At 43.8% G+C, this 26094-nt stretch overlaps 2 protein-coding genes across 4 annotated transcripts in view; one reads left to right on the forward strand and one right to left on the reverse strand.

The window, feature by feature from the left end:
* Positions 1-22675, forward strand: part of LOC143832341 (zinc-binding protein A33-like) — a 33003-nt gene extending 10328 nt beyond the window's left edge. For all 3 annotated transcript variants that reach the window (XM_077326595.1, XM_077326597.1, XM_077326596.1), the window contains 4 exons: positions 11863-12096; positions 16136-16155; positions 21415-21530; positions 21641-22675. In XM_077326595.1, coding sequence (XP_077182710.1) covers positions 11863-12096; positions 16136-16155; positions 21415-21530; positions 21641-22185 — 915 coding nt within the window. In that variant the 3' untranslated portion in view covers positions 22186-22675. The remainder of the gene's footprint in view (positions 1-11862; positions 12097-16135; positions 16156-21414; positions 21531-21640) is intronic.
* The window catches only part of LOC143832340 (neuropeptide Y receptor type 2-like), a 212468-nt gene that overhangs the window by 178712 nt on the left and 7662 nt on the right, over positions 1-26094 (reverse strand). The gene's annotated exons all lie outside the window — the stretch shown is intronic.

Below are 26094 nucleotides of genomic sequence, written 5' to 3' on the forward strand. Positions count from 1 at the left end.
TTTCGTCGGCATATGTTGACTCTGCACCCGGTTGCCACCTGCAGTGTGCATAATTGGTGATCTTAGCTGCCGCCATTCCGCACCGAATGTGAACCTTCCACTCCGTGCATCTAAACGATTTGTACTGTGGTAATAAATCTTCTTTCCATATCATGATATTCAACAGCTGGCACCCATCATAAATTATCAACAATTATCAAAAATATCTTCCATGTTATCAACAGTGAGATGTCAACATAAACTGAGTTTAAGCATCATGCCATCCTTAAAAAAAATTAATTTGTTCCTTTATAGTTCTAGAATAGATTCAGATCCAAAAAGATTCAGATATGCATGGTGGCTGTACTAAGAAAGCTGTCAGTAAAGCAGTGGGACTCTAGCAATGAGGAAATTCACGCTAAAAATGCTTATTATACAAAATCAAGTCATGCGCAATTGACAAGTCTATGAGGAGTGAGCGGGGAGGGAGAACACTTGCATCTTGCCTTCCAACTTCCATGTATTTATTAGGTCCTCTGTACAGAAGCTGTATCTGCCCAAGCTGTATGTTTATACCTGAGCTTAGTTTGTGGAACCAGCATGATCAGAGGCATCTGAAATTATAGAAGAGAGACCTGTGCAGCAAAGCATCCTAATTTCCCTCAATGGGTAACATGATTATTAGTAGGTCTGCTCTAGCTCACAGGTGTCCATAGTTTGGGCCTTCCTGCAGATACCTGATCAGATCCCAAGGACCACCTGATGCCAGAGGGCAAAAAGCTAAAATAAAGATGTAGATCAGAGAAAAACTGTACTAATTTTATGCATATGCCATGCTAGTATGCTATGCTAGTATGTTATGCTATATATGCTGCGCTATATCATAATGGACTGCAAAGTATAGAGCACCTTAGGCTACAGCCTGGATTCTTATGATGCAAGAAGGTGTGCAGTCAAATATTAAATGTATTGTAGTTGTTGTTAGACCCCATGGACTATGATACCCCAGCCCTTCCTGTCCTCCACCATTCCCCGGAGTCCATTTAAGTTTGCACGTACTGCTTCAGTGACTCCATCCAACCACCTCATTCTATGCCGTCCCCTTCTTCTTTTGCCCTCAATCGTACCCAGCATTAGGCTCTTCTCCAGGGAGTCCTTTCTTCTGATGAGGTGGCCAAAGTATTTGAATTTCAGGATCTGACCTTCTAAGGAGCAGTCAGGGCTGATCTCCTCTAGGACTGACCGGTTTGTTCGCCTTGCAGTCCAAGGGACTCGCAAGAGTCTTCTCCAGCACCAGAGTTCAAAAGCCAATTCTTTGACACTCAGCCTTCCTTATGGTCCAACCACGGCCATACATTGCAACTGGGAAGACAATAGTCTTGACTAGACGCACTTTAATTGGCAGGTTGTTGTCTTTGCTTTTTAGGATGCTGTCTAGATTTGCCATAGCTTTCCTCCCCAGGAGCAAGCGTCTTTTAATTGCTTTGCTGCAGTCCCCATCTGCAGTGATCTTGGAGCCCAGGAAAATAAAATCTGTCACTACCTCCATTTCTTCCCCATCTATTAAGAAGGAATTGAGAAGGCCGGATGCCATGATCTTTGTTTTCTTGATGTTGAGTTTCAAGCCAACTTTTGCACTCTCCTCCTTCACTCGCATCAACAGGCTCTTTAGTTCCTCCTCACTTTCTGCCATTAGAGTGGTAACATCTGCATATCTGAGGTTGTTGATATTTCTCCCTGCAATCTTGATTCCAATTTAACCCCACCTTTCTCATGATGTGCTCCGCGTACAAGTTAAATAGGCAAGGTGACAGTATACAGCTGTGCCGAACTCCTTTCTCAATTTTGAACCAATCAGTGATTCCATGCCCAGTTCTCACTGTTGCTTCTTGACCTGCATATAGGTTTCTCAAGAGACAAATAAGATGCTCTGGTATTCCCATCTCTTTAAGAACTTGCCACAATTTGTTGTGCTCCACACAATCAAAGGCTTTAGCATAGTCAATGAAGCAGAAGTAGATGTACTTCTGGAACTCCCTAGCTTTCTCCATGATCCAGTGTATATTGGCAATTTGATCTCTAGTTCCTCTGCCTCTTCGAAATCCTGCCTGTACTTCTGGAAGTTCTCGGTCCACATATTGCTGGAGCCTAGCTTGTAGGAATTTGAGCATAACTTTGCTAGCGTGAGAAATGAGTGCAAAGGTGCGGTAGTTTTAAAATTATTTGTGTGCATTTAACCTCGAGGATCCACAGGGCTGGGTGCTGCTCAGGCAAAAAGGACTGGTGATGGGGGGGCAGGCTTGGGTCTTTGAGAAGGCTTATTTTTCCCACTCTCTATTTACTCTGGAAGTTTTCCAAAGTGAAACGTTCTGCTCTTTCTTCCTTTTCAATCGTTGCCTACTCACCCTCTACATCCAAAACTTTTTCTTCCCTTACTATTTTGAGTGCCACTCAGAGAAATCTGGATGATTATTTATTTATTTATTTATTTTTATTGGGATTTTTATACCGCCCATTCTAACTAGGATGGCTTCCACTCGGAATTATATGAAGTGTTAATTGTTGCTTGTTTCCAAAATACTTGTGTGATTTGATAGGTCATCTGATGACTGAACCATCTAGTTTAGTAACTGGCAGATGTAATCCCTTCTGTCATCTTAATGGTTGCTAAGTTAATCGTATCTATAATTATCAGGGAAATGTTTGTCACTAGTATGGCTGGGGTATCCTTACTGTAACTTATTCATAATTCCTTTATTTCATTTATTTCACTTTGCAACAATAATTTTTAGCTATGGTTTATAACTTGCTTACTGATTGTACTTTATTTTCACTATGTATTGTGGACAAAGTGAGTGTGGTTACTTGTCACTCAGTATGATGTGTAGTTCTGTTTTAGCTTGTTTGGTTGTTATGGCTTCTGCTTCAACAATAAAAATTATACTGTAGTAGTTTAATAATTCCCCTCATTTAGCATGCTCACCACAGCACTGATAAAGCTATTCTGACCAAGTAGTAATATTAGGGCTCTCAGTCTTACTCACCTCACAGGATGTCTGTTGTGGGGAGAGGAAAGGGAAGGCGACTATAAACCACTTGGACTCCTTTGGGTAGAGAAAAGCAGCAACTCTTCTGTTGCTGCTTTTTCTTCTGTTGTTTTTCTTCTGTTATTTTTATATATTTCATAATATTAAAATGTAATTATTGTCTCCCTTGCTACCTGGTACTCCAAATTCCTGCCCAGACAATTTCCCATGTTTGTGTCCATTCAAGCATGGTCTAAAGGTTTCGTGCCCCGGGCATCTGGAGGTGTATTTGTGAAAGCATATTTACATGCATCCCCAGATTTTCAGGTAATGCCAGGGAGAGGGGTGGTGGCAGAAGAAACTTTTCATTGACATGACAGGCTCAGTGAGCTGAATTGTTTCTCAGTGAGCTGAATTGTGCCCTAGACAGGCCTGGCATTATGGTGAGTTGCATTTCTATTTCCCCTTTTCAGGATCGTAGTAATAAGCAAAAGGATACATTGGCACAACTTCTAATATTTTGTATGTTGAGAATGAAGGCTGTCAGCAACATCAAAAGAACTTTGGTGGCCTAGCTTAACAAGCATTGCTTGCTAGTTGGCATTGTTAATGGCAAGTCACAATACATGTGTACTTCAGAAGGAATAATTTGCATTCAAAATTAACTCTAATCACTCACAGTACAGACTGGTGCTCACTATGGAAATCCTCATATTCAGTGTGCAGCAGAGGCTTTTTCCAAAGACACCTTCACAAAACCCAACAACTGAATATGAGGGAAAGATTGGTACCAAGACAACTTTGATGCCATTGAGCATCACTGCTATGTTCTCACCTGGGACTTATTTATTTACTAGGGGCAAATCCAGGAATTCCTAGGGCCATTTCGCACGGCTTCAAAATAGCACAATGGTTGCTAATTGAAAACGCTACTAATTTGCCATAACCCACGACGTCGTAGACAATCTGCAACAATCCTGAAACCAATCAGCAAAAAGCGCTTCGTTGTGGCGCTTTCAGGGGAATCCAGAAAAGTGGATTCACCCTCCGGATAGCGATACACTCCTGCAACCAATCTGCAACAGTAGCGCTAAAGACCTGTGCGTTCTAGAATTACCACACTCTTTGTTTGTTTAGTAATTTATTTACTAGGGGTAAAGCCCATTGTAATCAGGAATACAACGAGTGCTAGAACTTGGCAGTGGGAAGAGGAAGAGGAGGAGTTGTCCAGTCTGTAAGGGCATGGGGTTGAATGTGTGTGTTATGTGGGAGGTTGTGGTGGCGTGGTGACAAATGAGGGCATGGGTGTGGAGATATGGGTGTCAAGAACCTATGGTGTGGAATGTTCATTGTGTATGGGAGAGGACTGACCTTTGGGAAATGTGGCATAGTGGTTACAGATAAGCTTTCCAGAGCCATGTCTTCAGATATGTGAAGGGAAAATCAGACTGGAGACTCTTCTTAGGGGAAGATTACATGGCAACCCATCCCCCCCAGTTCAGCATCATATCCCTTCTTGTGTGAATTAGGCCATGGACACTGAAATACCCCTCTGCCCTAATACATATGGGGTAGTCACAGTACACAGGTGTCCACCCTGTTCCTTCTTCTCCATTTTTTCACTGTTGTTAAAATGTTATGTGCCCACATGCTTCTTTCATGGCTGCTCCTTAGAAAAAGAATGGAATTTTGTACCCTGTTGTTTACTACCCAAAGGAGTCTCAAACCGGTTTACAACAACTTTTCCCTTCGTCTTCCCACAATAGTCAACCTGTGAGGGATGTGTGGCTGTGAGAGATCTAAGAGAACTGGGAATGGGCCGCAAAGACCCAGCAGGCCTCAGATGTCTCAAAGTATTTTCCAATCGTCTTCCCTTCCTCTCCCCATAGGAGACTCCCTATGAGGGTGGTGGGGTAGAGAGCCTCACATGGAAGCTGGCAACCCTAAGAGGAAGACTCCCTGGGCACAGCAGTTTTGACCTTAGTAAGGTTTTTTATACTGTTTTTTTATTTCCCAGGCCAATGTTGAAAAAAGTTATTTCAGTTTCACAGGACTGATGCTGGTCTACCTGTGCCCCAGTTACTGGTAAGGGCTTGGAAAACGTCAAGTCAGTTCCCATGTGTCTCCAGCCATATACTTGTTCACTATTTACAGTTTCAGGCTGTAAATATTTGTTTAGATCTTCCTGCACTTTCCAGACTCACAGAACTGATGCTGGTCTGCCTGTCTGTGCCCCAGAATACAAACAGTTGCTGGTAGGGGCTGACCATAGCCCATAGCCCATAGCCCTGGAGGGACACATTTGTACCACTTCCTCCGAACTGCAAGCAAAAATGGCTCCTTTGAAGGCTGGACTCTGAGGCATTGTATGATTTTGAAGACCCACCTCCAAACCTCCAGGAATATTTGTAACCCAGGGGTAGCCAACCTCCAGGTGGGGCCTGGAGAGCTCCTGGAATTATAGCTCACGTGCAGAGTATAAAAATCAGCTCCCCAGGCAGAAAGGGCTACTTTGGACAGGGTTGTGGTAGAGAAGAAACATTTAAGGCCTTCCACACAGGTTGTTGTTGAATTGAATGACTTGAGGTCTACTGCACAGGGTTGTTGTGCAGATGAAACAGGAGACAAAAGAACCAGTTTCATCTGCAGAATAACGCTGGGCAGTGGCCTCAAATCTGCAGAGAGTTGCAAAGAAGAAAGACACAAGGCTTGGCTGTATCTAACCCCCGGCCAGAGCAGTATTTTAAGTGAGAAGGGGCTTTTCTGTGGCCTCCCTGTCAGCCGTTTGGTAAAAGGAGAAATCCCCCCCTCAAAAACAATGCCCACCCCCATGCCCTGAGGCTCCCCTGCGCTGCACTTGGAAACGCCTCCCTCCCTTCAGTCAGGGCCTGTCAGAGGCTCCTTCGCAGCAGGCCTGAAGGGAGGGGAGAGGGGGAGCACTCTGCAGCCTCCTGCCAGCTCTGTCAGGGTTCTGAGACAATTTACAGTTGGACAAGACAGGACAGCCTTGGGGTGAAAAGGGCTGGCACAGCCTGTCCAAGCCTCTGTTCTCATCCCCCCTGGCAGCCCTACTGATCTCATCTCCCTGCGGTAGTCAGGAGCAGACTGGCAGCCATTTCTCCAGATTGCCCTGGAACTCTGGTCTGTCCTGGTGAGGGCCCAATCAGAAGGCACTTTGCACCTTCCGATTGGCCCCTCTGCTTGTCATTCTGGGGCCAAGGGGCCAATCCAGGAGTTTTGATCCCGGACTCAGCCCAGCTCAACCCTTTTTACTGTTTTATTAAGAGGGACAGGTACTTGGATTGATATCCCCCCTCTCATGACTTTTGTCACCTCGAGGCAGCTAACAATTAAAACCATTAACAAATACTCCATAAAAACCCATTATAACAGTAAACAATACATATCTTAACCCACAAGATGATGGAAATAATCTAACCCAATTCGAATCTACGAAGTCCAGCTAAACAAATTCAGCACTAATTATTATTATATTACAAGGATACTCAGCTAGGGTGGGACCCCCTGACCGAAACTCTGGCCACCCCCCCCCCCCAGCTGCAACCAAATGCTTGGTGGAAGAGCACCGTCTTGCAGGCTCATGACTGTAGCATCTGAATTACCAGGTTTACCAGGGAGATGTAAACTGTAGATGCACAGAGGGTAATGGACTAAACAGAGGTGAACAAAATAACACAACACTATCAAAAGCTAATCATGAGGGAGAGCACTTTAATTTATTTTTCCCTAATGCACGAATAAGGGCACTTCTGATGAAACTGAAAAGTGATTCCTTTAAGCCTGATGGGAAATATCACATAAAGCATTCTGTATTTTGAGTCTGTTATGCAGAATTAGTAATTTTGCCCTTCATAAATGCTGCTTTGGATTCTGCTCAGAATCAAAGAATTTTGCAGCAGGGCTCCTTTCAGCAGTCAAGGTTTCACCAGTATATCCATTCTCAGTCTACAATGTGTTCCCACAGCAAAAGAAAAGTAGATTTGACTCGGGGTGTTCAGTCTCCAAGTGTGCCTGTCTTTCAGGCTGCAGCTGCACAGAAGATTTCCTTCACCTTGGGTTGCAAGCTAAGCTGAGTTTATTTTTTTAAAACATCCATGAAACTTGTCCTCTAATAGTGCACTTTCCAGCATTTCCCCATCCTCAATACTTGTTTCAAACCAGCTTTAGTATCATCTTTCCAGAAAGAATTCAGTCTTACGTGTGTTAGCAAGCCATCTGGATGCGATGGGTACACTTTAAAAGATCCTGCCCTAACCAGCACCATTTTCCATGTCTCAGCTCTTCGTAGCTGTTAATTTCCTTTCCAAATCACTAGTGGGTGTTTTGTTCGTTTTTTTGGCTTAAAAAAAACATAATTGGAATTTGGTATTCTGATGTATAGTGCTATAATGTTATAACCATTTATTGTCTCAATCTATTAGTGCCTCCTAATTCTTTTTTAAGCTTTCTTTTTATATAAAAAGTAATTACTGTATTTGCTGGCATATAAGACTACTTTCCCCCCCTGAAAAACATGCCTCCAAGTGTTGGGCGGGGGGGGGGGGCCATCCTACACGCCGGGTGCACTTCAGTTGGGATAGACATAGCTGCCCATAGTGGCCTCCCGATGCCTTCCCACCTCATTCTACATACCATCCAGTATCGTACGGTATCCAGCGCAGCCATGGCGGTTCATCAGCGAGTCTGCGGCGAGCATCAGCAGCGAGACAGGGGTGCCAGCCTTTTCAGCATGACCGGCCCGTTCTGCTCTGCGGGAAGCAATGGTGCTCCGGCCTGCCCCTTGTCTACGCAGAGCTCACACATGTGCACTTGCACACTACTGCCGGTCACAGGGAGATGCAGGGGCGGGCCGGGTACATAACAAACTCTATATTTTGAGTGGAAATGTTGGGGGGTCATCTTATATGTCCAGTCATCTTATACGCCGGCAAATACGGTATCTAGTCTTTTCACTGCAGAGTTGCAAGAGGAAAGGAAGTTGGGGAATTCCCCCTTCTATTTCTGCGACAAAAGCAAATGGAAACCTTTAAAAAAAGATAAAAACTAAGAATTAAAAACCTAAGAATTTAAAAAAACAGCAGAACATGGCAATAGAGCATTGAAGTGTTAGCATTCTGTAGAGCAGTATCAGTTACCTCTATTTTTAAAGCATCTGGTGCTGTGAAAATGGCCGTTGAAAGAGGAAAATGCTCAGACAGCTTCTGAGGATTCCTTATTGCCAATGCAAATGCATATGAAGTGAAAAAGAAATGGAAAATCCTCACTGTGTGGATACAGCCTCATTCTGTGCAAAGTTTTTGCCACCTCAGTTTCTCCTGAAACTTTCTGATTTGGCAGTAAAATACTGCAAAAAGAGGGGGGAAGCGCTGAGATGTGCCACAACACTTTGATCTAAGCACTATATCGATAGATCAAGGGGTTGTAGAAGAGTTCCCCTTTCATTCTCTTTGAAGAAATGTTACTGCACTCTCTTAATGAAATTGCTTAACACTCAGAATCAAAGAGTTATTTGATTCCCAAAAAAATGCCTGTCATTATAAAGAATTCATTACTAAAAGGGGAAAAGTAGGATTCTAATTTTGTTAATCTTATGAAAGCCTTCTTGTACACTGAGAATATTGTTCTTTTGGAGCGGGCTTACTTTAATATCCCTTTCAAGACCCAGTGCTTGGAGTTGCTACCTGGCTTTGGTGAAAGAGCTACTATATCTGCTGAAGACTCCGCTGTAGGTTCCTTCATTCTGTGAGGGGCCACCAGCATTAGTGGCAGTGACAAGGACTCTCTTGGCTGTGCAGAGCCCTGAGGGAATTTTTCACCCAGAGCAGGTAGACAGTTGCAAATGAGAATCCAGGTGAGAGAGCAGATGGCAGTACTTGCTGTGGAGAAGCCCCGCTCCCCACCCCACACTGGCTACAGAAAAACTATTGAGGCCAGAATGTGCATGTGGGGCCAGAGATCTAACTACCCGTTCCAGCTGTGGCATGTGTCTGGAGGCAGAGCTGTGCCAATGAGATATAGTCAGCCCTGTGTGACCTTAGAAGGGTGAAGTGGGGAAAAGAGGTGAGAAAGGCTACAGGAATTGAGATCAGGGAAGCGAGACAAGAACCTGAGTCTAAAAGGGACAAGTCTACAGGACTAAAAGAATGTTTTGAGGAGTGGCGGATGCTGCTAGAGAGAGGAGGAATGAGGTGGGAAGGAGGGAGGGAGATGGCCAAAGAGAGAAGGATAAATCTGAGGGAGGAAAAGGAAAAGGAAGAGAACAGGGGGTGCTTGTCAATAACCAACTGCATCCTGTTCTTCGGCTGCTGATGAGGAAGGACAGATGGCCTCAACTGCTATTTACAAAGTAACATAACATGGGGCAGTTCCTTGCATGGGGACTGTGACCATGATGATATGAAAATTACAATAAAACTCTTTCACACCAGAGAATACCTATAAGTTTTGTTCCCAGGTAATCCCTTGTGACATCCTCAAAAAAGGGAGGAAGGATGACCCGGGAAACTACAGACCAGTGAGTCTGACCTCTGTTGTGGGGAAGATAATGGAGCAGATATTAAAGGGAGAGATCTGCAAACATCTGGAGGACAATTTGGTGATCCAAGGAAGTCAGCATGGATTTGTCTCCAACAGGTCCTGCCAGACCAACCTGGTTTCCTTTTTTGACCAAGTAACAGGTTTGCTGGATCGGGGAAATTCGGTTGATGTCATTTATTTGGATTTTAGTAAAGCTTTTGACAAGGTTCCCCATGATGTTCTGATGGATAAATTGAAGGACTGCAATCTGGATTTTCAGATAGTCAGGTGGATAGGGAATTGGTTAGAGAACCGCACTCAAAGAGTTGTTGTCAATGGTGTTTCATCAGACTGGAGAGAAGTGAGTAGCGGGGTACCTCAGGGCTCGGTGCTTGGCCCAGTACTTTTTAACATATTTATTAATGATCTAGATGAGGGGGTGGAGGGACTACTCATCAAGTTTGCAGATGACACCAAATTGGGAGGACTGGCAAATACTCCGGAAGATAGAGACAGAGTTCAACGAGATCTGAACACAATGGAAAAATGGGCAAATGAGAACAAGATACAATTTAATAAAGAAGTGTAAAGTTCTGGATCTGGGTCAGAAAAATGAAAAGCATGCCTACTGGATGGGGGATACGCTTCTAGGTAACACTGTGTGTGAACGAGACCTTGGGGTACTTGTGGATTGTAAACTAAACATGAGCAGGCAGTGTGATGCAGCAGTGAAAAAGGCAAATGCCATTTTGGGCTGTATCAACAGAGGCATCACATCAAAATCACAAGATGTCATAGTCCCATTGTATACGGCACTGGTCAGACCACACTTGGAGTACTGTGTGCAGTTCTGGAGGCCTCACTTCAAGAAGGACGTAGATAAAATTGAAAGGGTACAGAGAAGAGCTATGAGGATGATCTGGGCCAAAGGACCAAGCCCTATGAAGATAGGTTGAGAGACTTGGGAATATTCAGCCTGGAGAAAAGGAGGTTGAGAGGGGACATGATAGCCCTCTTTAAGTATTTGAAAGGTTGTCACTTGGAGGAGGGCAGGATGCTGTTTCCGTTGGCTGCAGAGGAAAGGTCACGCAGTAATGGGTTTAAACTACAAGTACAACGATATAGGCTAGATATCAGGAAAAAAATTTTCACAGTCAGAGTAGTTCAGCAGTGGAATAGGCTGCCTAAGGAGGTGGTGAGCTCCCCCCTACTGGTAGTCTTCAAGCAAAGGTTGGATACACACTTTTCTTGGATGCTTTAGGATGCTTAGGGCTAATCCTGCGTTGAGCAGGAGGTCGGACTAGATGGCCTGTATGGCCCCTTCCAACTCTATGATTCTATGATCCTTGTACCTATGTGGTAATACTGACAAGTAATTTACAAGCTAGAACTACCAATTCCCTGCATGTCCACCTCTGTCTTGTGAACTGAATTGCACCAAGTTTTCCTAAGCATTTCAAGTTGTCAGCTTAGGCTGCAACCCAAACTGTTGAAGCGTGCATAATATTCTGTCCTACAGGCCGAGCTGAATGGCTTTCGACATACAGTGTTCGTCACACACCAAATTCTTTATAGATCACTTTATTAGGCATCTCATAGCAGCAGACTTACATGGTGGCAGGAGATCTAAAGGAAAGTGGTTTTTTTAGGTTCCGTTTGGTGAAAAAGAGTGCATATTCCATCTACTTTGGGTGGCTGAAGACTAGCAAAGGAGTTTGGAAAGAGAGAGGAAGGGGCGTTTTCCCGCCTTGGCTGTTAGCCAGCAAATTGGGCTTATCTTCCAATCACATTTGGGGAACAAAGGAAAGAGCTAACTTACTACAGTTCCCAGCATCTTATCTCTTAAAGCAACAGAGGAGAATATCTCGGTACTCTAGCTAAAGGCTGCCTGGCTGGACAGAACACATAAGAATTTGTGATCCATGTACTAGTGCTCATTTAGAGAGTATTGTTTTCCCAGCTCTTTGCACTGTATGAGAAGTCATGTCAGAGTTCCACTTGAATTTTAAAGGTGGTTTGACCAGAAGTATCTGGCTGTATAGGAAGAGCTCACTACACAAGTTGCCTTTGAAGACTCCCCAAGCTGTAGAAATATTACAAGTCATACCCCTGGCAGACACTGCTCAGCGACAGTAGACTGACGCTGATATAAATGGTTTTCATAAAGATGACAGTGTGCTGTTTTCTTATTAGCAATCATCTGTTTTCTCACCCACAAAGATTTTGGGACCTGGAGTGTGGGTAACTCTGTGCATGTATGTGGATGTGTTTGTGCTTCACGTTCTTTTACCTGTTTCATGTGATCTTTACCTCTGATCAGAAAGTGTCTGGTGAGCTAAACGTAAAGATCCGGGCAGAATTTGAGCACCTTCATCAAGTCCTGGAGGAAGAAGAAAGAACTGTGCTGATGGAATTGGCCAGAGAGGAAGAGCAATGGGTAATAAGACTGCAAGGAGAGTCTGCACGCCTAGATCAGGGGATCTATGAGCTTAAGAAGAACATGGAGCATCTTCAGCAAAACCTTGAAAAACTGAGGAACTCACAGTTCCTGGAGGTGAGATTCCCTGAGCCAATTCATAAAGGGATTAGGGGGTTTGAGCTTTCAGGACAGTAACAGGAACGGAATTTTGCTGCTTACTTTATTAGTAATGCAGTGATCGTAGCATTGCATCCTGTGGGTTTAGACATCAAATGAAGCATCCTCTTTTTATGTGCATTAGAAAATCTGAGTGGAACTTGGGTAACACGTAAAGCAATAGGAACCATAATCAAGAGAAGGGACAGTTTAAAATATTGTTAGTTTTATTTATTCAGATATATTTATACCCTGTTTTTCTCCTCCATGGGGAATGAAGGTGGCTTACAAGGTCATTCGCCCATCTTCCTAGCTATCCTTGCAACAGCCTTGTAAAGTAGATGAAGTGGAAAGTGTGACTGTACCAAAGTCACCCATTGAGTTTCCATAGCAGAGTTGGAATTGGAACCTGGGTCTTCCAGTTTATAGTCCAGTACTGCAATGACTGCACCAAACTGGCTCTCATCTTATTTATTTATTATTATATTTATATACCGCCCTCCCCGGGGGGTCAGGTTGGTTTACATAATAACATAAGAACAATACATGAAACAGTCTATAGAACATTTGATAAATGTGCAATAATATCTGATAATTGTAAACATATAACAGTATAGTAGTGTAACCAATAAACAAAACAATAGTGCAACAATACAAACAGGTCCAGAGTATTCTGGTGGAGTTCTGAGAGGGAGGGGGGAGCAGGGGCCCTTTGGTCGCTGTTGGTTATGTCTGGTCTCAACCAAATGCCTGGCAGAAGAGCTCCTCCTTGCAGGCCCTGCAGAACTGATTAAGCTCTGTCAGGGCCCTGATCTCGTCCGGGAGCTCGTCCCAAAAGTAGGGAAGAGAAAATGGTGAATTTTCTCAAACATGTGTTATGAAAAATCTGCACAAATGATAAGTTGTCAGGAGAGAATGTGTAGCTGTGTTGAAAACCAAGCAGCCTTCCACTTTTTTCCCAGGTCTCCCTCCCTCTAGTCAAAAAGTAGCACATGACGTGACATCTTTAACGCTTCTAAGGGCCAGCCTCGCAATGAGGTTGCGGATAATTCTGACCTCAACACCATGTCATAGATCTATTTAATATTTTTGCCAGATAGTAACAGAGTGATGAAGGGAGACGACACCCCCCCCCGAAAGGTGACTGAAGGACCCATAATACCCACTACTTTCTTCTTACTCTAAATATTATTTGGGAGCAAACTCATAATCTGGATGCAGAGGGGAGGGGGGCAGGTTAAGACTGCTCTGAGAAATGCAGAAGAAGCTAAATAGAGAAGTTTATGACCATTATAATGCATGTACCCTTTCCATTTTGAATATGTTTAGTTCTAACATATTTTATTATACTTGTAACCCTATTAAATATTACTTAGACCTGAAAATGTTCCTGTCGAATTCCTCTGAGTACCATTCTTATATGCTTTCCTTTCTGCATCTCTGTTTGGCCTCCATTTCCCTCTCCTTTTCACAGAGATGCCACAGAGATGGTGGCAATATCCTTTCCTTTACTATCTGAGAGGCTGCTGTGCAATTCTTTATTTATCGAAAGGGAATATCTGCTTCCATCATTTTCGCTCTCCCTCAAATCACAAAAAATAGCTTTTTTCTCCATCCTCAAATTTAAAATATAACTGACCGAGTAATGTAGCTGTCATGGTTACTGCGGCTTTATTGTGCAGTAAGTTTTTGGTGGGAGCTTTTGCCAGGAAGTTCACAAGATGATTATGGGTTGGATCCAGTGGAGCCCAGCTGCTGAGGAGAACTGAGGACCTGCTTCATGTGTATGGGGGGCGAGGGGGTTGTGAGAAAATTGTGCCCTGCAGAAAGAAATCCTTCCATCCACAGACTGGATCTAAGCCTATTTCTCACCATTGGAAATCATTCCCTGAAGCTCAAAGTTCTTGATCTATAAACAGTGTAAATAAAGAGGCAGCCTTGACTTGTAGATTAAGTTGAGCAAAATGGTTCTTTTCAAAACATTTGGCACTAAGAACGTAGTATCTTTAAAAAATCTGCAATGGTAATCCTGCGCGGCCAGGATTAGTGATTCTTTCCTATTTCATTCTGCACTTTGATTCCTCTTCATGGCTTTTTTGTGGGGGCAAATTGGAGGTGAAGGGTGAAGCATCCTGAAGTCTTCTTAGCTGCTTAGATTACATATGCCATAGATTCTGCAGAGGGACAGGAAGGGAATTGGCATAGACTCTTGGGTGGAAGACATGCTCTTCAAATAATAAGAACGAAGAAATGATCAACCCAATGGCGTAACAATAACATGTTTTAATGAATAACATGTTACTTCTCAAATTCTGATCGACCAGCCTCCGTCCTTGAATTGCAAATAAGTGGCTTTCTTTGGAGGCATTTCAAGCTTTTTACTCTTCGTTTTCTGGAACTCTCTGATTCTTTATGTAGGTTGGTTGAGACTGTTCCTGCTTTGTGATAATTCTAGTGAAAGCACACCATTCACACCAGCAAGAATCCTTGTGTCTTTCTTTCGTCTTTCTTCTGTCTAATCTTTTTTCCTCTTTCTATTCAAGTCATGGGAATCAGCAAGAGTAAGGTGGGTAGTTGGGTAGCTCACAAGAGAGTAGTGTTGTTGGGGGGATGCTGTTGTTGTAAATGGATTACTTGTTTTAAAAAGAATTAATGGCCAGTAATATTTGAGTGGGAAGGTAGATTGGGGTATCTCTAGTGTTCACTTGTTACATGTAGTGAAGTAAGTGGCCCTTTTTAAATGCTTTCTGTTGTAAGAGAGGCCTTTCCCTGGCAAGCTTCCAGACAACCTGAGCTTGCCTCTATCTCTGCCATGCCATCAACATCTCATCCAAAGGTAAAGATGAAGAATTGGTTTTAGACCTTGCTGTTCTCTATCGCAAGGAGTCTCAAAGAAGCTTTCAGTCTCCTTCATTTCCTCTGCCCACAACAGATACTTTGTGAGGCAGGTGGGGCTGAGTCAGAACTGTGAGTGCCACCCAGCTTGCTTCATGTGGAATAGGAGTAGAGAATCAAACCAAGAGCCAGCTTGATGTAGTGGTTAAGAACAGCGGCCTCTAATCTGGAGAGCAGGGTTTGATTTCCCACTCCTTCACAACCAGCCAGCTGGGTAACCTTGGGCTGGTCACACTCCTGTTCGAGCTGTTCTCACAGAGCAGTCCTATCAGAGCTCTCTCAGCTCCACCTACCTCACAGGATGTCTGTTGTGGGCAGATGAAGGGAAGATGATTGTTAGCTACTTTGAGACTCCTTTGGGTGGGATATAAAAGCCAACTCTTTTCTCCAGGTTAGAGTCTGCTTCTCTTAACCACTACAGGGTCAAACTAGAAACCCAATACAACTGTTTTGGCACTTGAAAAGATTGGGCCGGGGGATCGTTTGTATAGTTCTTCTACACTGTGGGAGCCCTTGCAGCAATTTTTGATTGGTTGAATTCTCCTCTAAAATGGTGTTTGCCACAAGTTGGTTACCATGGCATCTAGTTAGTCTCTCAGTGCTATCCCTTCAAGGTTCTAGAGCTGAGGCAGAGTGAAATCCACTCATCCTGTGTGAGACATTTTGTCTTTGTAAAGGTTCCCTAATGGAAATGGAGTTTTAAAATGGGGTAGTAGACCTCATTAATGATTACTGAAAGTCCTCTGATAACAATTGTCTCTCACCAGGCAACTATTTGCTTTGTGTCTTAAGGAGATAAGATGGGATAGAAATGTTAAAATTTAAATAGTATATAGAAGATCTTTTCAGTCCTCAGTCTTGATTTTTGTATCTGCTTTGAACAGAAGAGAGAGAGAAAGAACTGGAAACCTTCCTTCCTCTCTTCTTTCTGCTTTCCCTTACAGAAACTAGTAATTATACCCCAGACTACGCCCATGCCCATCAGGTTTAGCTTTCACTTGAAATAGGTTTGTTAGAATTCTGCTTGTGCTACAGTGCAGATGCAAAAAAAGGGGACAGTTTAATTTACGTGAAGAGCTGTAAAGCCTTAGTGAGGTGACTTTTAATTTTCTTCTCGTTGCAGGTGGGAAATGTGGCTGTCAGGTACGTGTCTGGAAAGAAAAAAATCTGCTTCTTTTTCTGCTGGCTTCTTATCTCACCTTCTCTGCTGGGGGACTGGGTTTTTAACAGCAGTGAGTATGTTCACTAGAGCTTTTAAAGAACACAGAACAACAATTTGAAGAGCGTCTGGTGTGCAGACTGAAGGAATGTAGGTAGATCTGTTCCCCTGTGAATATCAGATACTAGAGGCAGATCTGGGCTTGGATAAACTAAAGGTATTAAAACAGAGTCCCCAGGTTTAAATTCTTGAGTGGGGTTCTCCTTTCAAGGAAATGCCATAAGGAGACCAGTAAGAGGGTGTGGTAGTACAAATGGTTCGGTGGTACAGTCCTCCGCAAATTGAGCCCATCAGTCCTACATCATGTCCTGCCAAGTGATTCACAGGGGCTAGTGGTTAGAGGCCAGGCAGTCAGAAAAACAGGAGTTATGGTATGCTGTTGTTTGTGGCTGGTGAGCTGCATTTGGCCAGCTGGGAGAAGTTGTGCTGTGGGCCAGCCCTAAAGTTATTGTTGCTCTGTTTATTTGCTGGATTACCAAACTGATCTATAACAAAATGTGGAGTTCTCTCTTACATTTATTTCCTTATTGTTAGCTTATTGTAATGAAGGATTGATGGAGAAATTTTCTGCTCAGTAGCTGATGGGAAGTGTGACAAATTATAGGTTTAGACAGCTCTTCAGAGGCTTTCAAATACTAACAAGAAGTGGCTTCAGAGCTTTGGACTCACACCTCTGTTGAGAACCTGCAGAAGCTGACATATTTAGGGTCATTCCTCACAAGGGAAATATAGCACAATTGTTAGTTGATCCTGACGGTTTAAATTTGTCGTTTTAGACAACGCTGTCAGTCTCCCACAGTCTACCAGCGCTCATGTTGGAACTTCTGCCAACTTGTAGCGATAGCAGTGTAATTGGGAAAATGGGATTCACCTTGGCAATATAACAACTGAGTAGCAACGCATACTCGCAAGTCTCTTCAGAACCCTTTCAATTATCTGGCTGCTCCCTTGCTCTATACGTGAGCGCGTGTGTCACATTTTATATTTTGTTCTTTTTCATTGGGGGGGGGAGCGCTTGTAGAATTCCAGCAAAACACCCCCCTTGTTTTTTATTTGTGAATGGCTGGAAACTATAGGTTACCCCACCCCCCAGGGTTGACAGGTCCCCTCTGGCTGCTGGAAGGGGATGCGGGGGGGGGGGGGGGTTAGGTTGCCAGATCCAGACAAGTTAAAGTACAAAAAAAGAAAGGTTCACAATGAACAGTCAACAGAAGAAAACAGGGAACCTTTCTAAAGCAATATGTTTGTAATATATACAATGAGTAAATTCAATTTCTTTTACATCTTTTATATACCAGAAGGAACAACTGTAACAGCTTCTAGATCAATTCTGTTTTCATTGGCTACATCAGTGGTTGAAACCTCCAATCCTAAATTCAAAATGTACAGATTATCTTTAACCGCTCCTATTAAATAAAAGAGTAAGGCCACCTGGGGAGGAGTTAGGGCGGGCCCTGTCCAGGATAAAAACTCAGAGGGCCCAATCAGGAGCTGCGAAGTGGCTCCTGACTGGGCCCTCTGAGTGTCCATCCAGGGCCAAGCAGCCAATGGGGAGGCACGCAAAGTGCCTTCCTATTGGCCCCTCACCAGGACAGACCAAAATTCCGTTCACCCAGTCCAGTCTGGCTGCCAGTCTGCTCCTGACCACCGCAGGGAGAGGAGGTCAGCAGGGCTGCCAAGGGGGATGAGAACAGAGGCTGCACCAGCCCTTTTCGCCCCAAGGCTGTCCTAACTGTCATGTCCAACTGTAACTTGCCTCAGAACCCTGACAGAGCTGGCAAGAGGCTGCAGAGTGCTCCCCCTCCCCCCTTCAGAACTGCTGGGAAGGAGCCTCTAACAGACCCTGACTGAGGGGAGGAGGTCTTTCCAAGAGCAACGCAGGGGAGCCTGAGGGCCTTCCTTTTGAGGGGGGGGACTATCCCCTTCTGCCAACAGTTGCCTGACAGGGAGGCCACAGAAAAGCCCCTTCTCACTTCTCTCCTGTTTCATCTGCACAAGAACCCTGTGCAGTGGGCCTCAAGTCTTTCAATTCAACAACAACCTGTGTGGAAGGCCTTAAATGTTTCTTCTCTACCAGAACCCTGTCCAAAGTAGCCCTTTCTGCCTGGGGAGTTGATTTTTATACTCTGCAAGTGAGCTGTAATTCCAGGAGCTCTCCAGGCCCCACCTGGAGGTTGGCTACCCCTGGGTTACAAATATTCCTGGAGGTTTGGAGGTGGGACTTCAAAATCATACAATGCCTCAGAGTCCAGCCTTCAAAGGAGCCATTTTTGCCTGCAGTTCGGAGGAAGTGGTGCAGGTGTGTCCCTCCTGGGGTATGGGCTATGGCCAGCCCTTACCAGCAACTGTTTGTATTCTGGGGCGCAGACAGGCAGACCAGCATCAGTCCTGTGAGTCTGGAAAGTGCAGAAAGATATAAATAAATATTTACAGCCTGAAACTGTAAATAGTGAACAAGTAAATGGCTGGAGACACATGGGAACTGACTTGACTTTTTCCAACCTTGGCCTGGCAAATAAACCAGCATAAAAATCCTTATTAAGGTCAAGACTGCTGTGCACAGAGTCTTCCTCTTAGGGTTGCCAGCTTCCCTGTGAGGCTGTCTACCCACCTCCCTCATCGGGAGTCTGCTATGGGGAGAGAAAGGGAAGACAATTGGAAATATAAGGTAAGGTTTCAATATTCATTGTGATTTGACAATATGAATCCAAATATTGATATGTAGAAGATTAGATGTATATTTGTGTTGTTAATTTTATAGAAAAGACGATAGGATTTTGCCACCTTTGATACTACAAACTATTTTTGGAGGCAATTCTTTGGAGGTAATTTGAGGTAATTCTTTGCTGCATTGTTTAATTTGAGTAATATGAATAATAATCTGTGCATTTTGAATTTAGGATTTGAGGTTCAACCACTGATGAAGCCAATGAAAATGGAATTGATCTAGAAGCCGTTATGGTTGTTCCTTCTGGTATATAAAAGATGTAAAAGAAATTGAATTTACTCATTGTATATATCATTACAAACATATTGCCTTAGAAAGGTTCCCTGTTTTCTTCTGTAGATCCAGACAGGTTAACTGCCAGGGAAGAGCAGAGACCACAGATGGAATCAATTCTCCAAAGCATAAATTTTCCCTAGGAGAAATGATCCCTCTAGTCTGGAGATGAATGACTGGAAAGTACAGGTTACCCCCCCCCCCAGTGTTGGCAGCTCCCCTCTGGCTGCTGGAAGGGGATTGGGGGGGGGTTAGGTTGCCAGATCCAGACAAGTTAACTGCCAGGGAAGAGCAGAGAGCACAGTTGGAATCAACTCTCCAAGGCATACATTTTCCCTATCACTGACAAATCTTTTGGCCACAAAGCATCACCTCTTTGCTTCTGAGAAGAGGCTGCCGTTTGGGAAGATTTGCACAGCAGTCTCTAAATATGTTTGTGCTATGAAACCATCAAAACTTGAACAAGGAGCTGTGACAGATAACCAATGCCCCTGTGAACAAATGAAATTGTGTTGCAATTATTACTTCGGTGTTTTTTTTAAAAAAAAGGAGGGGGGGAGGCAGGCTTTGCGTGGCTAGCCGAGGCTGATTGGTTGTCCGGTTGATTGGCAGGCTCGAGGTGGGAGGGGCAAGGGAAGTTTGTGGCGTTTTCATTGCTCCTCAGCAAGAACTGGAAGTAGGTGAGGAATGCTGGAGGAGAAACAGTCCTGCTAGGAAAATGGAGTTTTTGGCCAGGTGTGAAATGACAATGGAACGCTACAGCACACAGCAATGGAATATTCAGTGTTGATTACGGATTTCTACCAGCTGTGCGGAATGGCCCTGAATTTTATCATCAGTGTGTATGTACTGCCATTCTTCATAGTTCTTGTACTTGGCTATTGTGGGGCTTGTGAGTGTTTGTCTGGCTATTCTGACCATAGGGCAGTAAGCAGCTGAAAAGCAGGGGAAAATAACTGGGCTGCAGAGGTCAGAATTTCACTTGCATATCACAAAAGACTTGTTCTTCAAATGTGCAATGTCAAGCTGATCCCTGATCTCTATTTTACTGGGTTCTTAAAAACTCCCAGTTTACAGGACTGCTGACTTTACTAATGCGCTCTCAAAACTGACACTGACACTGGAGTAACAATTTTAATAGCTGTCACTCCTGCTACAACATTAGCAATACCTTTGACTGGTTATTTAGTAAGTGGCCTTTTCCTCTTTACCCTAAAAACTCACAACATTTTTTCTCAAAAAGGCTCTAGTAGTGCACTAAGGCAGTAGGCACAGGCGTTGTACTCTGTGAACAAGGGAGTCTTCTAGATAGCATATTGTATATCAGTCTTGGATCCCAGCTATCTAATGACACAGCAGATTGCCACAGCCAGGTCACTGTTACAATTGCTCCAGTACCCCCATTCTTTTGAAACGGCTTATTAGTATTGCTATTGTTGTTATTATATTTATATGCCGCCCTCCCCAAGGGCTCAAGGCGGTTTACAGAAAACAGGGAAGGATACAATTAACACATGGTAACAGGTAACAGTAACAGCAGTAATATTATAACAATAATAACTTAACAAGATCATAACAATAACACCATAAAATAGAAATTGTGAGAGCCTCAGCTCAACTCCTACTGGACCCTGTGGCCAACCGATTAGTGCTGGTCGTAGAGGGGGGGAGCTTGAGGGCCAACTGGAAGCGGTGGTTCAGTCGACCTCAACCAAATGCCTGGCGGAGGAGCTCCCTTTTGCAGGCCCTGTGGAATTGTTTAGTTCTTAATTCAGGGTTGGATCCTGATTAAATTTTCTGTTAATGTGTAGTGCTTCTGTTGGTGGAATAGAATGTTCCTGTCCTCCCCCTTCCCCAACTGCAGCCCACTAATCTTATAGAAACATAGAGCTGGAAGGGACCTTAAGGGTCAATGGTCATCTATTCCAACCTCTGCATGATGCAAAGAAATGCTGTTCGAGAAGCAATCAAGTTACTGCAGCAGGAAGAGGCAGACATTACCCCCTACCCCTTCATTAGCAGAAAGTGTAGCCTAGATGCATCCCTCAGTAATCTATTTCACAGGCCTGTGAAGCACAAGCTTGTACTTGAAAAGCTTGGTGATTTGTTATACTTGGTTTTGGGACTTGAGAATGTGAGACTGACTCTTGTTTTGCCTAGTAAATCCTTCTGTCTGCACTAGGCCAGCCATGAAGGTTGAAGCATTGCCTGCCTTTAGCCCTGAGCAGCTCATGAACAAGTATGATGGACCCATGCAGTACATATTTTGGAGGAGGATGCTGAAATCTGTCAGCCCAGGTAAATTTCCTTACTTGCAACAGGTGTAGGTACGGGGCAGAATCAGAAGCCCATTGACTTAGACACAATTGGCAGCATGCTGATTACTTCCAATGCACTCTCTCCCAAAGCTCCTGCACCTCTGACCTTCAGTCCAGAATCAGCCCATCCTAACCTGATCCTCGCCAAAGACTTGACTTCAGTGACAGAGAGAGAGAAGCCTTACCCCGTGTCCAGCATCTCCCGCCGTTTCCTCAAATGTGTGAATGTGTTGGCCAGACAGTCCTTTGAGAACGGGAGACATTATTGGGAGGTCTGGGTGGGCAACAAGGCCAAATGGGACCTAGGCGTGGCAGCTGGTTCCATAGATCGGACTGCAAAAGTCAGGCTGTGTCCCGAAAATGGCTACTGGGCTCTGAGATTGCGGGAAAACTCTGAATACTGGGCTGCAGCTACTCCCCAGGTATGCCTCAAACCCCTACGCTTGGTGAAAAGGGTTGGTGTCCTGTTGGACTGCAAGGAGGGCAAGGTGGCTTTCTATGATGCCAAGGACATGTCCCATCTTTTCACTTTTCATCAGGCTACAGCCTGCAAGTTCTACCCCTTCTTCAGCACTTGCTTTAGTGATGGCAGTAAAAATGCAGAGCCCATGAGAATCTGCCATCTGCATCTCTAAGGATGCCTTGTAGCCTTTCTGTGCATAGACCACATCTGTTTATATTCACCAGGGCTTTATGTCTGCAATGGGAATCTTTTTTGTCTTATATCTTCACCTAGAATTTAAGAAAGGCTTGCTGGGATACAACCGTTATTTTCTTTCTCATCTTCTGCTGTTGGTGCTTTGTACCCATAATGTAGATTCCATCCTCTGAATCTGTGTAGTTCTGGGAAATCTGCTAATTCTTCTAAGATTCTTCTGGCTTATTTTAAAAAATTAAATGTTACCAACCAAACAAAATAAGTCTTAACAGCAACAAAGATGACCAATGGTAAAATAATGGGCTGTACTGGAAATAGAATAAAAAAATGGTTTCAGAAAATTTAAATAAAATAGATGTAATTTAAATAAAGACAATTTAAATCAGTTATTCAGACCTGATGTACTTTCCTCTGATAATGTTCTGTTCTTCTTTTATTAATATACATAAAAGACAGTATTGATTGGATTTGCTACTTGGTCATCCTTCCCCCTAACCTCTGCTTTTGGCGGGGGGGGGGGTACTAAACCTGAAGGTTTTGACCTGTGTGGGAAAATTAGGATGCAGGGGAGAAGTATGTTGCAATGTGGGGGAGAAGAGAGTACTTAAAAAACCCTACAGTTGATACCATAGAAGGTCACACAATTGACAGTTTTGCATGACAACTCTTCACACTTGGAACTTAAGGAAACAAAACCCATGGTACAAAATAAACTTCACAAGCAAATTGTGTCAGTAGCTCTGGGCAATTGCATGGAATGACAGAGCTTTAATGCAGATAGATAAATACAATACCAGAGGGAAGGAGGGAGATAATATTCTGTATTTCATGTAGCCTTTCACCTATCCTATTCTGGATGATGACTGTTTCTGCACTGGGAACTTTGCTTTGTGTGGGAGCACAAATCCGGGTGGACAAGGTGCACCGGGCCAAATGCTCTCCCATGCAGGAGCAGGAAGCAGTGGGGCAAACTGGCCTGGCTTAGACTCCAGCCTGCAGCCCAGTGCAGAGTATTCAGTGCAGAAACAGTCGATAAGAAGCAAGGCCCTGAATCTTGGGGACATACTTGCAATACATTACAAAATGAAATCCAATGACTGCTGCTCAAACTCCCTGCACCGACAAACTGAAATCTAGCACATATTGGTATAGATCTGGAAATGGTTTTTGCCATATCAGTATACACAAGGCTGTTGAAGCAGCAGTTAGTTTTAATTCGTAATGGATATAATCTCTGCTATATCAAGCTAAAAACCTTTACCCATTTTCCAGGAGTTTTCAGTTTCCATGATTTTGCAGAGGTGCATACAGCACTCAATAAATCAGTATTTCATCTACTGTTGACATGAAAGAATTTCTTCATGTGAGAAGAGCAATTTCCTTATGTTAAAATATTTTCTCAGAGGGTATTTGCTATTTGCTACTGTCCCAATGTAGGATACCAGTTTTCCAGCAGAGGGCTCTGTCTGTCAACAGAATGTGTGAATTGTTAGCATCCATGCTGTAACAATTGATAACATGATTACCATATTTGGCTCTGTGATTTTAGCTCTGGAATTAGTATGTCATTGAAAAGCCTTTCTTTATCAGGATTCAAGCAGCTGGAAAGTGGATAAACTGGAAAATGGATCAGGTGTTTTGCTAAGCTGTATACCACTGAGCTTTGCTTTCTTGTTTGTTATTCCCTTCCATACTAGTATAACAAAGTAATGATGAGGATAAGCTGTGACCAAAATGTACTGAGTTCAGTCCGTGCCACAAATTCACTGGAGTGCCTTAGGCAAGGCGTGCCTTCTCAGGCCTAGGTCCAGCAGACAACCAATGAAGTAGTCTGAATTGTACCACTTTCAGGTGCAAGTGGGGGCTCAGGATTTGATTCCCCATTCCTCCACATGCAGCCAACTGGGTGTCCTAGTACAATTCTCTCAGAGCTCTCTCAGCCTCACTTCTCAGTGCTCTCCAAGCTTTCAGCCTTATCTACTTCACAAGATGTTTATTGTGAGGAAAAGAAGGGAAAGTGATTGTAAGCTGCTTTGAGACTCCTTCAGGTAGTAAAAAGTGGGGTACAAAAAACAACTCTTCATCTACTTCTTGAAAGCAATTAGTTCAATGGGAAGGCTAGTGTATAGTATAACTGTGCAACAGTAGCTGTGAGGAGACATTCAGGGCCATTCCGCACCCAGAAAATATTGTTGTTGTTATGTGCGAAGTCGTGTCCGACCCATTGCGACCCCATGGACAATGATCCTCCAGGATTCCTGTCCTCTACCATTCCCTGGAGTCCATTTAAGTTTGCACCTACTGCTTCAGTGACTCCATCCAGCCACCTCATTCTCTGTCATCCCCTTCTTCTTTTGCCCTCGATCGCTCCCAGCATTAGGCTCTTCTCCAGGGAGTCCTTCCTTCTCATGAGGTAGCCAAAGTATTTGAGTTTCATCTTCAGGATCTGGCCTTCTAAAGAGCAGTCAGGGCTGATCCCCTCTAGGACTGACCGGTTTGTTCGCCTTGCAGTCCAAGGGACTTGCAAGAGTCTTCTCCAGCACCAGAGTTCAAAAGCCTCAATTCTTTGACGCTCGGCCTTCCTTATGGTCCAACTTTCGCAGCCATACATTGCAACTGGGAATACCATAGCCTTGACTAAACGCACTTTTGTTGGCAGGGTGATGTCTCTGCTTTTTAGGATGCTGTCTAGATTTGCCATAGCTTTCTTCCCCAGGAGCAAGCGTCTTTTAATTTCTTTGCTGCAGTCCCCATCTGCAGTGATCTTGGAGCCCAGGAAAATAAAATCTGTCACTATCTCCATTTCTTCCCCATCTATTTGCCAGGAATTGAGAGGGCCGGATGCCATGATCTTTGTTTTCTTGATGTTGAGTTTCAAGCCAACTTTTGCACTCTCCTCCTTCACCCGCATCAACAGGCTCTTTAGTTCCTCTTCACTTTCTGCCATTAGAGTGGTATCATCTGCATATCTGAGGTTGTTGATATTTCTCCCTGCAATCTTGATCCCAATTTGTGACTCCTCTAATCCCGCATTTCTCATGATGTACTCTGCATACAAGTTAAATAGGCAAGGCGACAGTATACAGCCTTGCCGAACTCCTTTCTCAATTCTGAACCAGTTAGTGATTCCATGTTCAGTTCTCACTGTTGCTTCTTGACCTGCATATAAATTTCTCAAGAGACAAACAAGATGCTCTGGTATTCCCATCTCTTTAAGAACTTGCCACAATTTGTTGTTCTCCACACAATCAAAGGCTTTAGCATAGTCAATGAAGCAGAAGTAGTCGTTCTTCTGGTACTCCCTAGCTTTCTCCATGATCCAGCGTATGTTGGCAATTTGATCTCTAGTTCCTCTGCCTCTTCGAAATCCTGCCTGTACTTCTGGAAGTTCTCGGTCCACATATTGCTGGAGCCTAGCTTGTAGGATTTTGAGCATAACTTTGCTAGCATGAGACATCAGTGCAATGGTGCGGTAGTTTGAACATTCTTTGGCATTGCCCTTCTTTGGGATTGGAATGTAAACTGACCTTTTCCAATCCTGTGGCCATTGTTGAGTTTTCCAAATTTGCTGGCATATTGAGTGTAGCACTTTTACTGCATCGTCCTTTAAGATTTTGAATAGTTCAACTGGAATGCTGTCACCCCCACTAGCTTTATTGTTGCTCAGACTTCCTAAGGCCCATTTGACTTCACATTCCAGGATGTCTGGCTCCATGTCAGTAACTACCCCATTGTGGTCATCAGGGATGTTAAGCTCGCTCTTGTATAGTTCTTCTGTATAATTTTGCCACCTTTGTTTAATCACTTCTGCTTCTGTGAGGTCCCTACCATTTTGGTCCCTTATCATACCCATCTTTGCATGAAACGTTCTCTTCATATCTCCAAT

Source organism: Paroedura picta, chromosome 3, assembly GCF_049243985.1.
Source record: "Paroedura picta isolate Pp20150507F chromosome 3, Ppicta_v3.0, whole genome shotgun sequence".
Lineage (NCBI taxonomy): Eukaryota > Metazoa > Chordata > Lepidosauria > Squamata > Gekkonidae > Paroedura > Paroedura picta.